This window comes from Myodes glareolus, chromosome 9, assembly GCF_982192425.1.
Source record: "Myodes glareolus chromosome 9, mMyoGla1.1, whole genome shotgun sequence".
NCBI classification, from domain to species: domain Eukaryota; kingdom Metazoa; phylum Chordata; class Mammalia; order Rodentia; family Cricetidae; genus Myodes; species Myodes glareolus.
In genome coordinates, this window is record NC_142034.1 from 21154943 (window position 1) to 21170689 (window position 15747).

The window sequence follows — 15747 nt, forward strand, 5'->3', positions numbered from 1 at the left end:
AGTACATCCAAAGAAGCCAAAGTTGGTCGGTGCTGCTGATTCTTAGGCCAAGCTCTTGTGATAATCATTCCCTAGACATGTGGATTCTAGCTCAGCATGTGACCTGTTCTAATGCTATGCTGGGTGTCTGGCCAGGAGGACATGTTGTTTTAGGTCCCCTTCCCCCCTAGATGAAATACAGTCCCATCTTTTCACATTTAGAGTAATTATCAAGAATGGTGCTCTCGGTGGTTGTGATTATCAGTTATCAACACCGAATTAGAATGCAGGAGCAAGGAAGAAAGGTGAGTGTTTTTTACATAGTATCTAGCTAGTTAGCGACTTACTGGAAATCCTATCCTGGGTCTCTTTTTCACGTGTTTCGTTTGGGAGACCACGAAACCATATCCACCAAGTGGTTTCATGGAGACAAATGACCAGAGCAGGCAGCGGCATATCAGTGGCAGATTAACTTAGGAGCCAAACTAATTTTAGGGTCTTTCTATCCTTTAAAACAAAAGCTGACTGCCCCCTGAGAGGGAAGACTGGCGCAGGCACGGGGTGCACGTGTGGCTTACTGTGATGATTTTACATCCGTCCTCTACAGATGAGCTGGAGAGGATGCTGCAGCTGTGTGGGGCTTCTGTGGTGAAGGAGCTTTCGTCACTCACCCGTGACACAGTGAGTACTGGGGCCTTCTTAACAGGAGGAATACACTCTCCTGCCATTAAGCAAGTCCTGTAAAGTAGCCCAGGGGCTTTCTCTACGGTGAGCTTGTGTCAGAGGACTCAGCTGAGAGGCATCGGTAAGGACTTGGGAACCATGAGCAGTGAATGTGTGGAGGGAAGCCTTTCCTTTCTAGCCTCTCACCGTGTGAAAGTGGCGGCAGACTTCCATAAACCCTGCTGTGATACACTTTTCTTCCTTCCTGGGGATGCAGGATGCTCATCCAATTGTGATCGTACAGCCAAGTGCCTGGACAGAAGAGAATGACTGCCCTGGTAAAGTGTATTCATGTACTTACGTCTATGGGGTCCTGTTACACTAATTATCTGGTGTTTACTTGACTAATATTTTTATTTTATTTTATTTTATTTATTTATTGAGGTATGGTCTCACCATGTAGCCCTGACTGTCATGGAACCAGCTATGTCTTGGAACTCAGTGAGCCTCTGCCTCCCAGGTGCTCAGGTGCTGGGGTAAAAGGTTTTGCCACTCTTCGTGGCCTATTTTTGTCATTGTTGTTTTGGTTTTTGTTTGTTTATTTTTGGTTGGTTTACATGAATGACTAAAATGTTAATTAGAAAAACTTTATTACAGTCAGACTGTACAAGTGTCTTTACCCACTGAACCATCTTTTTGATGTTTTTGTTGTTTTGTATTATAAAAGTAATAAATGAGGCCGGGTATGGTAATACACACCTTTAACCTCAGCATTTGGGAGGCAGAAGTAGTTCAGTCTCTGTGAGTTCAAGTATATAATATGGTCTACAGGCCAAGTTCAAGGCCAGCCACAGATGTACAGTGATACCCTGTCTTTAAAAAAATGAGAGTATGTGTGTACGTATATATACATTTACACACACACAAGTAATCATGCTTCTGGTGGTTTGTTTCCTCACTTAAGATATTTCTCCACACCGTTGCTCTCTTTGGCAGCTTCTCCTTTATCAGGTTGAAGCTCGTGTTATTTCAGTCAGTTTCCAGAGACTGGGCTTTTACTGCAATCGCCCCTCTGGCTTCTGAGTAAGGATTTCCGTCCTGAAGTGTTGCTTCAGAGCACCAGCTTGGCTCCCACCTGTTGTCCCTAAGTTCTCCTGCAATCAGATCCCAGTGTGGATTGATTGAGTCTGGTCTGAAGAATGACTTGACACCTATCTCTGTGTGTTCTATCTGCAGAGATTGGACAGCTGTGTGAGGCACACCTGGTGATGTGGGACTGGGTGTTGGACAGTATATCCGTCTACCAACGTCGGGATTTGGACGCCTACCTGGTACAGAATATCACCCATGACTATAGCGTGCCACAAGACCCCAATGATTAGTTTAGGAAGTGACCTTTCCATGCCCAGGGACCATCTCTCACTCCTGGGTGCTTGCACATCCTCCTCACTAAGTATTTTATAGGCATCAGCCTTGGGGGGTAAAAGAAAGTTTCTACCTATGTGAGGGTCCCTTAAAAGTTAAGTCTATTTTAACCCCACCAATTGATCAAGATGCTAGTTCGTTATATATTGTTCTGGGAGAGACAGAGTAGAATGTGTGGCTGGTCTGCACTGGGCATGGCGTCCACGCCTATAATCACAGCACTTGGTGGGAAGAGACATGGGTATCATGCGTCCAAGGCCAGCCTGGGCCATATAAGACCCTGACTAAGAGTGAATAACTGGTGGTCCTAATTTATTTCTTATAATATCTCGTGTTCATAAAGGCCAAGAGTCAATTCCTTCAAGGAGATTTCTTGAGATCTGTGATTTGACTTAAAATCAGTACTCAAGACTCCAGGTTCCGCACCCAGCACCAAACAACACCCGTATTTCCCCCACCCCTCCCTGCACCTCCCAACCCAACTTCCCACCCCCACAAAGAAAACCCGAACAGTTCTTGGGTGTCAGTGGACACTGAAAAGTTCAGAGACAGATAATGTATTCAATATGAACATAAAGTTTTTCAAGTACCAGTGTCCAGGAGAGCCTTCTAATTCCCGTAACTGATGAACACAGTGTTTGCTGTAGCCCTGCTAAGTAACCCATTCCTCTTAAAATACAAGATCTCTGATATGAATATTTCAGACTGGAAATGATGGATCCCACCAGGAAAGGAGCTGTTGCTTTCTTAGAAGTAATTTTTTCCCTTTTGCTCCCTATTGCTGAACTGTACTGCTTCATAAATAATTTTGCTTGCTGAAGGAAAAGAATGTATTTTTCATAAACTCATTATCTTGGGCTGTTTATAGCTGTTGGAGGGACTAGGTCTTCCCTGACCCCCCAGTGTGCAAGGGCAGGGGAAACCTGATTGTACAAAGTGTGATTTATAAATATTGTGCTGTTGACACTGCAAATAAACTGAATGCCAAACACTTTCACTAGAGTGACTGTTTGTGGGGGCCTGGCAAGGCGGCTCAATGGGTAAAGGGACTGCTGCCACACCTGAAGCCAGAGTTCAAGCCCCGGGGCCCACAGGAGACAAGGAAAACTGACTTCTGTAGGTTGTCCTCTGCCTTTCACACATATGCATGACCTGTGTATGCCCGTGCACATGCAAACTAACCAAATAAGTAAATGTAATAAAAAATTAAAAGAATAATAAATTAAAATCTTTTGTTTTTGTTTTTCAAGACAGGGTTTTGTTTTGTTTTTTTAAAAGATTTATTTATTCTGTATACAGTATTCTTAGTATTCTACATGTATGCCTGCAGGCCAGAAGGGGGCACCAGATCTCATTACAGATGGTTGTGGGCCACCATGTGGTTGCTGGGAATTGAACTCAGGACCTTTGGAAGAGCAAGCTGCGCTCTTAACCACTGAGCCATCTCTCTAGCCCCAAGACAGAGTTCTTGTGTGTAGCTTTGAAACCTGTCCTGGAACTCTCTCTGTAGACCAGGCTGGGCTTGATCTCACAGGAATCTGTCTCTGCCTCCTGAGTGCTGGGATTAAAGGCGTGCGCCACCACTGCCCAGCAAGATCCTTAAATTGATTTTATAGGACTGCTGGAGCAATGGCTCAGCAGTTAAGAGTACTTGTTGCTCATTCTCCCCCCGTTTTGAAATGAGGGTCTCCATTGTATAGTCCCAACTGCCCTGGAATCCAGATTGTAGACCAGGGTGGCCATGAACTCAGATATCACCTGCCTCTGCTTCCCGAGTGATGGATTAAAGATGTGCCCCACCACACCTAGCACCGCACTTCAGTAATATCTGGGCACTGTGGGTAAAAAAATGAAGCAACTATGATTGCTCTATTCTGTCTCAGTAAGGTTTTGCATAGCTATCAGATGACTGTAAAGAAACCTGGGCCTACCTCTGGCCCACCATTCTTCATCCCACTTGCATCAATCAGGACCCCAGAAAAAGGCAGTTTAGGTCTGGGGATTCTGAAAAAAAGTTTCCTTCACTGGCTATGTTGGGAGAGAATAAAGGCAACCTGTCAGGCAGAGACGAAATGTTAGGTCACGGCTATCATTCCTACTCCCTTGAATCTCCCAGCTTCTGACTGTTCTCAATTGTCAGAAAGTGCTGGTTCCGATGGGCTGGAGATGTGGCTCAGTTGGTAAGAGTGCTTACCTGGCATGTACTAACTCCAGGTTCGGTTCCCTGATCTGACATGGTAGCTCACACCTGCAGTCCCTATATGTGGGGGGTGGAAGCTGGAGGATCAGTTCCTGGTTAGTCTGGCCTACATGGGAATCTGTCTCAAAACAAGGGTCTGAAGAGACTGCTCTCTGGTTGAGAGTACTTACTGCTCTGGCATAGGATCTGTTTCCCAGCATTCACATGGTAGCTCACAGTTCTAAAGTCAGTTCCTGGAGACCCAGCAGCCTCTGCAGGCGCTGCACACATGTGGTGCCCATGACCTCATAGCAGGCCACAGACATAAAAGAAATCTTTAAGAAGAAAAGCTTTCAGCCTTACAAAAGCAAACCCTCCCAGATCTGTTGCTTCCCTAAGTACCCAGCAGGTACTTAGTGAAAGGCAGGTAAGGAGGAAGCAGAAGTGCTGTGTCCTAACCCAGTCATTTCCAGGAACCAGCCATGACTCGAGGTAGACTTCGGCCTGCAGTCCCTTAACACTGAGATCGGTAGAAAGAACACATGCATCTAGAACACCCCTGCCTCTCGTGGGATCCTGGGTGAGAGCAGATTTAACCGAAATACAAGTCAGATAATTGTCTGACACATGTATACTCTGTCTGATTGGAGCTCTGTTATGGTGCTTGGCCTAGATTAAAAGCTCTATCTGATGATGGAGTAAATCTTGTTCCTTTGACCTCTGATGCCTTCCCACTTTTCCACCCTGCAATCTCTGGCCCTCTCAGGGCAAAGCAGCATTTAGGAACTGGCTCCTATACTGACTTTTATCTCCTGCAAGGGAGCGGGGAGAGGATTATCAGGCAGGCCTAGGGAGGGAGCCTAGAGGAGCACTCTGCCTGATTATCTCCCTCCTAAAAAATGTAGCCAGAATCCACAGAGTATCAGCACAAAAACATGCAAAGGAAAAAGAAAGGAATCAGTGTTGGAATGGTTGGGGCGGAAGGAGCCAAGATGCCCAGAATGTATCTGTGAAGGCTGCTAGGAACAGATAAGAACAGCCTCCAAAGTGGACAGCCTGGAAAAAGGGCAGTGAGGGGCACTGCAGGAAACCACAGAAGGCCTGCTGACCCACAAAAATAGGGCTCACTCACCATTGCTTAAACTGGCTGAACTAGAGGCCTGCACTGTGCTTTAGAGATGCCCTCTGCCTGCCAACAACCTAAAAATCTGCTAAAACAAGGGAACATTAAAGAGATAGATGTGGCAGACTAAAAATTAAAGCTGGAAACAGCTAGTTTCTACAAGGAGCTTGCATGACTTGAGGAATGTAGAGGCTAATCCTCACCTAGCAAGGTGGTACACACCTATTCATTTGCACTTGGGCAACCGAGTCAAGAGGCTGTGCTTAAGCTGGGAGTTGTAGCTCACACCTATAACTTAAACACTTAGGAGGCTGAGGCAGAAAGATCCCTGTTCCAGGCCAGTTAGAGTTACAGTAGACCCTGTCTCAGCAGGTTTGCCTCCAAGCCCGTGACCTGATTTTAGTCCCCAGAACCCACATGGTGGAAGGTGAGACCTGACTCAAACAAGCTGTCTTCTGTTCACATGAGCCCTGTGGCACACCTGTGCGCACATACAAAATGTGATACCAATTTGAAAACCCCCAAGCTGATCCTGGATGAAAATGTAAGCAACAGAGTCCCTAATGTGACTGAAGGGCTCGAACTTTGAACACCTGATTTCAGAGACCAAAATGATATGGCAACATGTACGTTAGTAGCATGGTTTCAAAACACGCCGCTCTGTGGAGGCCTTGGGTGGAGCAACATCATCACCTAAGAACTTCGGTGTGCAGATTCCCAGACCTGCCCTAGACCCACTGAACCAGCAACTGTGGCAGGAAGGTCCACCTGTGACCTGGGACTCTGCAGTCTCAAGTCTGAGAACCACAAGCTGAGATAAGGAGAATAAGATCCTAGAAAATGTTCCCTGTATCTGCTCCTTTTGTCTCCAAGAAAGGGACCTCTTTGGGCCTGTAAAGAATAAATAAGGTTGGTGGGCTTGTGAATGGTTCTTACCTCCAAGGTCACAGCAGCTGCTTCAGTTAACTCCAAGATGGCCCTTTAAGAATAAACAAAGCCAAGGACAAAGATTATATTATATTAGCCACCTAAGAGCCGAAGGGCCAGACTAGTTTAAAAAAAAAATAGAGCTAGAGGTTTAGGAGGTTTTATTAATATTTAAATCTCAGCGAAACCACAGAGGCAGCCTTTGACTCCAGCATAGAGATATGCAAATGCAGCTTTCAAAGGCAAGGCAATTTCACACAGCCCTCAAGGTAACAAGAACAAATAAAACAAATGATTTTGTAATTTATCTCCATTGACTGATGGAGTGCAAGGCACGGACAGCCCTGAGAGAATCAGCAACGACTTGCTCTAAGGGGAGCAGAGGAAGCCTGCCTGGAGCCAGGAATGCGAGCAGCCCCAAAGGCTGCTACAGAAAAAGACCGGAGCTGCTTGGAGGAGGAGATGGGGACATTAAAGTGGGAAATTTCAGAGATCCAGCCCTAGGTCCTGTGAGCCATTTGATCTTGCCAACTCATGGGAACCACAGCAATAATAATCATCAATTACCACTGCCATGCTCTCGCACACCGTGCGTCATTCCCTACATACAAATAAAAGTTTTGTGAGGTCAAATGACTTGCCGTAGGTCACACTACAGGAAAAAAGTGACAAAGCCCAGATTCAAAGATGTGCCAGGCGAAACAGTGCAGACTTTTCCCAGTGCATTTCGCCAGGGATCAGCAGGCAGTGGACAGTAAGATCACTGATTGAAGCCAGGCGTGGTACATGCTTTTAATTGGAGCACTCGGGAGGCAGGGGCAGGCAGACCCTGAGTTTGAGGCCAGCCTGGTCTACAAAGTGAGTTCCAGGAAATCCAGGACTGTTACACAGAGAAACCCCGTATCGAAAACAATAAATAGTGATTGAGGGGAGGCTGTGTGCCCAGGTTTTTTAGCTTATGTTGAGTCTGGCTCTGAAAGAGTGGCGGCTCCATCCTGGCCTTCAGGTTGCTTACTATCCAGTGGAGACAAGACAGAAAAGTTCTAGTTCAGAGGTTCTTTGGGAATGACGCGATGGGACCAGGACTCAGAATGACTTCTAGAAGAGAAATCTCACCTTGGGATTTAGGTACCAGGTGCAAAAGAAGCCTGGAATTTCTGGAGGAACCAAGTGACCCCCTCAGGTTCGGGAGCTAGAGCCCGAGGCTCTCAAGTAGAGGAGAGGAGATAGGAAAGCCTTTGTACATAAAGTCTTTTTTTTAATATTTATTTATTTTTATGTATAATAATAATTATACATAAATTTATTTATTTTTATGTATACAATATTCTGTCTGTACATCTATACGCCAGAAGAGGGCACCAGACCTCATTACAGATGGTTGTGAGCCACCATGTGGTTGCCGGGAATTGAACTCAGGACCTTTGGAAGAGCAGGCAATGCTCTTAACCACTGAGCCATCTCTCCAGCCCTGTCCATAAAGTCTTAAAGCCACCCCTTTAATATGTCAGCCAGTGATTCCTGTGAGGCGCTCTGGCTACCACGTGTAGGGATCCACAGATTTTGCTCAAGCTGTATTGATTACTGATCTACCATCTGCAAGGCCCAAATCTTGCTCAACCCCTGTCCTTCCCAAAGCCTCTCCCTGATTTCCCAGAGCAGAATCCCTCCCCAGTTAGGATGCCCATTTAGGGGCTGGAGAGATGACTCAATGGTTAAGAGCACTGGTTACTCCTCCGAAGGACCCAGGTTCAATTTCCAGCACTCATCTGGTGGCTATCAACTGTCTGTAACTCCGGGTCCAGGGAATTTGGTGTTCTCTCTCTCTCTTTCCCCCATTGGTTTTTTGAGACAGGGTTTCTCTGTAGCTTTGGAGCCTGTTCTGGAACTAGCTCTGGTAGACCAGGCTGGCCTTAAACTCACAGAGATCTGCCTGTCTCTGCCTCCTGAGTGCTGGGATTAAAGGTGTGTGCCACTACCGCCCAGCTTGATGTTCTCTTTTGACCTCTGTTGTATATACGTGATGCACAGATATGCAAGCAAAACATGCATACACATAATTTTTTTAAAAAAAAGTTTAGAATACCCATTCTACTTCACTTATATTTAATTTTGTTTGTTTTATAGCCCTGAGTGGCCTGGAACTCACTATATAGACCAGGTTGACCTAGATTCAATTCAGAGATCCACCTGCCTCTGCCTATGGAGTGCTGGGATTGAAGGCCTGAGCCACCACACCCAGATATTTTGTTATTGTTGTTTTAAAATAGTTGAGGTCTCCGATCCCTTGGAATGAAATTACAGGCAATTGTTAGCTGCTGGACCTCAGCACTGGGACCCAGTCTTGGATCCTCTCTAAGAGCAGAAGCACTGCCCACTACCGAGCCCCCTCTCCAGCCCAGTTTGTGTTTTGTTTGCATTTGTTCTGGCAACGGGATTTCAAGTCACCCAGGCTGGTGTCAAGCTCCCAGAGACCAAGGATGGCCTTGAATTCCTGTACCTCCCACGGACAGGTGGTGGTCTTCTGTCAGTCACATGTTTACCTTCTGTCTTCTCTGTTTTCCTACAAGATGCTTGTATTCCCTGTGGGTTGGTTAGATTTTTTCCCCATAGTTATTACTCCAGTTTGCCCTGGCAGATGCCTTGTTAGGCACCCAATGAGTATTTGCTAATTGAGTTACATGGGACCCATGAACTGAACCGCTTATCCAGCCGTTAGCCCCACATTAAGAGCCTTGGAAAGCCAGCCACATATTGCCCAATTTTGTGATTTACTCCACCATCTAAGGCATCTATCTACTCGTCTGAGCCCCCTCCCGGAGACTTCCTATTTCATTCTTGTTTGCCCAACGTGGAGCCTGCCCCTTTGTGATTAGTCAGAACTGCACCTACCCGTCAGCCTGCCACTGCCATGACCGAAGAAATAATAATGATGTTCCTGGGAATACCTTTGTCAGTTCTCAGCACTAGCCCCAATATTATCTCTCCTCACCGGGCCAACGATCGCTTTGTGGATGATAAAACTAAAGTCTGGGGCACTTGTCAAAGGTCACTCTGAGTCGGTGGCAGAGCTGGGCCTAACCAGCCCGGGAGTCCCTATTCATTAAGGCACAGATAAAAATGCCTTCATTAAGTTGTCTGGTCCACGTCTGGGGAAGGGTGCTGAGTGGAATCTGGAGGCTGGGGAAGGTCAAAGAGAGTTTGCACTGTAGAAAGGCTTTTCCCCTCACTGGAAGCTAGCATTAGTTAGTTCCCGAAGAGCTCTTGTCAAGGAAAGGTATATGTTCCTGTGTGTACATGTGTGCTGGGCATGGGCCAGAAGTCTTCACGCGGTCTTTCTCAGAAGCCAAACACCCTGGCTTTTTGGTTGATTGTTTTAGACAGGGTTTCACTGGCCTGAAACCCATCCTATAGACCAGGCTGATGGCGAAATGGTACAGATCCACCTCCCTCTGCCTCCCAAGTGCTGGGACTAAAGAAGTGTATCCCCATACCTAACAAATGTCTGGTGGTTTTGGTGACAGGCTCTCTCACTTGGGACCTTTAGCTGGATTTGCCAGTGGGCCCGAGGATTTCTCTTGTGCCACTTCCCATACCACCGTGTCCTGTTTTTTTCATGACTACTGGGGATCAAACCCAGGCCCTCATGTTTACTTGCGAGTCCTTTATCAGCTGAGCTGTCTCTGTAGGACCCAGCCATAACAGGCTCAACAGAGACCACCCGGCACCACCCAGGAACGGACCCTCCAAGGGGAAAGTACCTAATGTTCCAAAGGAAATACCTAATGTTCCAACCATTGTAGATAGGACCACCTGCCAGCACACACCCACCCCTTTTCACCAGGATGCCCCTAGACAAATGTCAACCAGACAACCAAGGGTCCTGAACCTTAGAAATCCCTCACCCCAACCTCTGCTATTATAAAAACCCCACCTCAGCTGAGCTCAGGATTCTAATTGTGCCAATGCAATGTTGGAGACAGAGTCCGAGTTTGAACTTGAATAAGAATAAAGGCTCTTTGCTTTTACATACAAGACTCGGGAATCAGTCTCCTTGGGTTTTTTGGGTTTTTTTGGGGGGGTGGGGGAACTCCGCGATCTGGGCATGCCATCTCCTCGGGCCCCTTCCCCTTTCTTAAAGCATTCCCAAGGTTCTGGAGGAGGAAAGGGCCTGGTAAATACGAAGACTGCCTATAAGCAGGTGTCTTGCCATTTCCCCTGAAAATTGCATAAACAAAATGACTTTATCAGCAAGTGACGCTCCACTTACACCTTCAGGGCCCTCCCAGCTCACAGGCTCTCGGACTCTAGGATAAAATCGTCTGTGTACCGAATTAGAAAATCTTGCCTTGCTGGGCAGTAGTGGTGCATACCTTTAATTCCAGCACTCAGGAGGCAGAGGCAGACGGATCTCTGAGTTAGAGCTAGCTCAAACTCCAAAGCTACATAGAGAAATCCTGTCTCAAAAAAAAAAAAAAAAAAAAAAAAGAAAGGAAGGAAAGAAAGAAAGAAAGAAAGAAAGAAAGAAAAAAAGAGAAAGAAAGAAAGAAATCTTGCCTTAGCAAGCCTTGTCCCTGGAACCTAGTGTGGGGAGCTAGTGTGGGGAGGCTGTCCTGAAACAAAGGATTTGTAGGGACTGTCTTTGGAGTCTCGCACAGCTTCTAACCTTGCTGATGGGATCACCCCAAACATGTAGAGGTTCACAAAACGGTGAAACCAAGATCTGTGCTGGAGCCAACTAGTCCCTCACCAAATGCCAGAAACTCAAGAGGAACTGTGCCACCCCTCTCCCACCAAATGTCAAGCACAGGACGGCCACTCCACTCCAGACCAGCCTTGGGGGTTTTCTTCAACACCAGCCTCCAGTGTGTTGAGTGTCAGTGGTGTCCCCCTCCCCATGAAGGCTGTGGTCCTGAGCAGGGGAACATAAAGCCTAGGACCAGAGAGGTATTCATTACACCAGCGTGGGCATGCGCTAAACACTGCAGAAGTGTACACTTTGCAATGGAAATTGTATGTGCTACGAATTTCACACATACACCCCCAGTCAAACAAAACAGCCGCGTCTGGGGGCAGGGAGAAGCCTGCTCAGGAGGCTTTGAAAGGGTCAGGACTCTTTGCAGGGAGTGGCGATGCCAGACAATGTAAGGGCTAGGCTGAGCCTCCCCCTCCTCCTCCACCAGATGGGAACTGGGACTCGGGAGAAAGGCCCAACTGGGGCACGAAGGACTTGAGCCGCAGAGGGGCACTCAGTGAAAGCGCGGGCTGCAGCCGTCGGCTCATTTGCATCATAAGCGATTGGCTTTCCCTGCTCGTCCCTCATTAGGACACAATGGACAGTTGTTTGCTGGCGCAGCAGATCATTTACCAAGGGAGAGAGGGGGACAACGCACAAGTGACCGATAGGCTATAGTGGTGGGGGTGCGCACAGCCCTCCGTCCCTGCGTCCCACCAGCCACGGGAACTTTTGTTTTCACGCTGAGAGTGGACCTTGCAGAGCCAACCAATCCCCTCCTTTGGCAGGGGTGCTGAGAGACTGTGGGACTTCAGTCAAACAGCTAGAGCGGGGGGGGGGGGTGGGGGAGTGGAGGGTGTTCCGGGACCAGGAGTAGACTCCACATTCTTGTTCCAGAGCCCAGCGCGCTCCAGCCCTGCTATCCCTTCTCCCTTCCTCTTTCTCATCTGGAGTTCTAGATCTCCATCTCCTGTTCCGGGCTTTGGTTTCCACTGTGCTGTCCTCTCTTGCCTTGTTTTACCTCTATTTAACCCTTGCCAGAACAAGGGTTGGTCTGGGAAGAGAGGTAGCGATGTGGAAACTGGCTCAGCGTTTAGGAGACAGATGAGGACAGAACCGACCCATGCCCTGGGGTTATCTTTGGCTTTGTTGTTGTTGTTTTCCTTCCTCCAATTTGGGACCCTCTTAACTTCTGAGTGCTGGGATTACAGGGTGCCCAGCCAAACCTGGCTTGAGGCCTATTATAAATCAGGCATGAAGACGGACCACGTGACACGTTTTATTTCTTTCCATCTTTCAAGGCAGAGGAAAACTCAGAGAGGTTCAGAAATTAGGGCAGGGATACCCAGCTGGCAAGTGATAGCTGTTTGATTCAAAAATCTTTCTGGACCAGGTGGCGGTGGTGCACACCTTTAATCCCAGCACTCAGGAGGCAGAGGCAGGTGGATCTGAGTTCGAAGCCACCCTGGTCTACAAGAGTGAGATACAGGACAGCTAGGGCTGTTACACAGAGAAACCCTGTCTCGAAGAAAGGAAGGAAGAAGAAAACCTTCCTGGGTGCAGTGGTACATACCTTTAATTCCAGCATTTGGGAGGCAGAGGTAATTAATTGAACCTCTGAGTTCGAGGCCAGCCTGGTCTTTAATAGCAAGTTCCAGGATAGTCAGAGCTGCATAGAGAGACTGTCTCAACAAACAAAAAAAGCAAAAGAAAATCTGGTTTTGTTTTCCACCAGACTTCGCCTCACAGAGGCTAACAATGCACACCCTCACAGAAGGCACGATACTGCTCTGTCCTCTGGGGACAGCCCCTTCAGCATGCACCTCCGACGCCCACCTTTCTCTGGCCCCTTTTGCAGGATGGTGGAAGAGCACAGATGCAGGGCATTTACCACCCCCCTGGGGGTGACAGGAGGCAGTGATCCAGACCAAGCAACCTGGCAAACCAGACCATGGGGGTCTCCCTCCTGCCGACACCCTTCCCTGTTGCCATCTGCCCCTCCCTTTTGTGGGTCAAGGCTGCCAGCTTCTGAATCTGCTTCCTTCTGCGCTGGGGGAAGGGAGCGTCAGGGTGAAGGGGTGTCTGTGCACGAACATAAGGCCTCCGGGTTCATTCTGACACTGAATGAAAACCTCGCCAATTATTCGTCCAATCTCATTAATATGCAGACAGACATCTGTTATTTAGGAGTCAACAGCAGAGCACTTTCTTGGGGGAGGGGCACTTATGTACATCTCTCCTCTGGGGCTACTGTGAGATAGCTGCTTGGGACTCACCCCATCCCCCAGAATCTGGAGCACCTCACCCCCGGGAAGGGAAGGAGCTAGGTAGAGATGGAGGGGAACCAGGAACTCATCTGGAAGGAGGGAGGTAGAGAGGGGGCAAAATCATAGAAGAAACCGCTAAAGCAGAGCGCCAGGGACTCTTCCTGGAGAGGAGCGTGGAGCAGAGAAGAGAGCTGCACTAGGATGGCCTGCCAGGATCCTGATGTCCCCTGGGAAATTCCAGCATGACTCCTCTTCAGGCCATTGGGCAAACCCGAGTGGGTCTGGGTGGGTTGCTCTAGCAACATGGTAGAAAGCAGAGCGTGGTCACATTTGCCTGTAATTCCAGTTCTGCTGGGCTTGAGGCAGGAGGACCGCAAGTTGAAGGCCCCTCTGAGTTGCATAGTAAGACCCTGCCTGAAGAACAGACACATCTGGGCATTGGGGTCCAAGCCTGTACCCCTCAAAAGAACCCATTTCTGAGGCTTGTAGAAGATGGGCCCAGTGGTGTGGGCTGAGACAGCAGAGTCATATACAGGCATGAATTTGTCTATTCATGTCTAGACATGCAGAAAAATGAAAAATTAGCGAAGTGTGGTGGCACGTACCTGTAACCTTTGTATTTGGGAGACAGAGGTAAGGTATACATAAATGAGTCCCAGGCCAGGCCAGTCAGAGCTACATAATGAAACCTACCTAAAAAAAAAAAAAAAAAAAAAAAAAAAAAAGGAAAAGAAAGAAAGAAAGAAAGGAAGGAAGGAAGGAAGAAACCAAACGCTGTGGCAGTGATGGCAGAATGACAGCATGAACTGGACCAGGAACTTTGGCATGAGTAAACACATCCAGATTCTATTGCTTCAACGCCACCCAGTATGGCGGGAGCTGATCTGGCGTGTATGTGTGCATGTGTGTGTGTGCACTCATGAGCTCATGTGGCACACAAATGGAAGTCTGAGGACAAATGTAGACGTTAGTCCTTACCTAGGGCTCTCTCCATGGCTGACCCTTGGGGAGGGCTAGAGTCACTGTTGGGGCTGGGGGCCTTCATGGGCTGCAGTGTTTGAGAAATGAACCCAGGAGTCTCCTCCCCTCCCCTCGCTGATTGCTGAGGTTAAAATACACTGACAGCATCACAGCATGATTGGTTGTTTATTTCATTAAATGATTAACAAGGCTACATTGGAGTCTAATTTGTGGGGGAAACAGCCACAGAGGAGGAAGCAGAGTCTAATTCTTGCACGTGGGTAGGGGGTACGGAGGTAGCTGTAAGATTCCCTCCAGCCTGCAAGGACCTTTTGGAACCTAGGAACACTCCAATTGCCTCGTCCTACCCGCTGGGCTCCTAGGTTCCGAGACCCATCCTCTTCCCCAGAAATAAGTCTGGCAACACAGCCTTGCAGAGGGAACTAAATTCCCTTCCCACTGGTTTTGGAAATATATTAAACTTTGGGGGTTCCTCCAGCTGATTTATCTTCCTAATTATGTTTGCTTTAGGCTGCTATTGAAATGCACTTGCAGTCTCCAAGCATAAATGGCACAGGAGGAAGATTGGGGGGATAAAGGGGTGCAAATATCCTGCACTGTGGGGGCTACAGGTTTGAGCCTGCTTTGTACTAGGGAGTCCAAGAGAAGTGCCCCACCAAAAGTTTCAAGTCAACTTTTCTTTTTATTTATTTATTTTTGTATTTTTGAGACAGGGTTTCTGTGTAGCCCTGGCTGTCCTGGAACTCCCTCTGTAGACCAGGCTGGACTTGAACTCACAGAGATCTGCCTGCCTCTGCCTCCTGAGTGCTGGGATTAAAGGAGTGTGCCACCACTGCCCAGCTCAAGTCAATTTTTTTGAAGTTGAGGAGAATCTCATTCTGTAGCTCATGCTGGCTTTGAACCCTCAGCAATCCTCCTGCCTCAGCCTCCCAGTACTGTGATTACAGGCACTAACCACCATACCCACTTACAAGTTCATTTTTATAGCAAGTCCCTACTGGGGGTAAAAAATCAGTCTTCTGGGAGAGACAGAGCCCCAGCCCTCTCCAACACCTCTCGGTTCAGGACTTGGGGCCCTTGAGGAAGGTCTCAGTGTCAGCCCCTAAGCAGGTGGGAGTCTAGGCACTAGACTCTCTTAGACTGGCAGAGATGGCTTGGGATAGGAGTCTCAAAGGAGATGGTGGGGGGAGCAGTTCAGTAAGCCAGAAAACAGGGAAGATGTTCCTGCCTAGAGAGCGGGGTCTGAGAGAGGGAAAGGAGAAGCTGTTTCCTATGTCATATCTCATAAAGCCCAAACCCTTAATCTCCACCATCTCATCCATCCAAAAAACCAAATCTAGGCCCCTGTGCTTGAAACCCCTGCTGGCTCCTCACAAGAAGTGCTGACTCCCACGTGGGCTCTTCGGTGGCCTCAAAGGACCTTGCCAGCCTTGCCATCCCTCCCTGCTGTGGGAGCCCTGTGTGCCAC

The 15747-nt window shown here is 48.0% G+C and overlaps 1 protein-coding gene across 9 annotated transcripts in view; it reads left to right on the forward strand.

The window, feature by feature from the left end:
- The window catches only part of Brca1 (BRCA1 DNA repair associated), a 66560-nt gene extending 63502 nt beyond the window's left edge, over positions 1-3058 (forward strand). For 7 of the 9 annotated variants that reach the window (XM_048445740.3, XM_087909952.1, XM_087909953.1 and 4 more), the window contains 3 exons: positions 587-660; positions 920-980; positions 1879-3058. In XM_048445740.3, coding sequence (XP_048301697.3) covers positions 587-660; positions 920-980; positions 1879-2024 — 281 coding nt within the window. In that variant the 3' untranslated portion in view covers positions 2025-3058. The remainder of the gene's footprint in view (positions 1-586; positions 661-919; positions 981-1878) is intronic. The other 2 variants (XM_048445739.3, XR_015738746.1) reach the window with 2 other exon arrangements.
- Positions 3059-15747: the final 12689 nt, after the last annotated feature.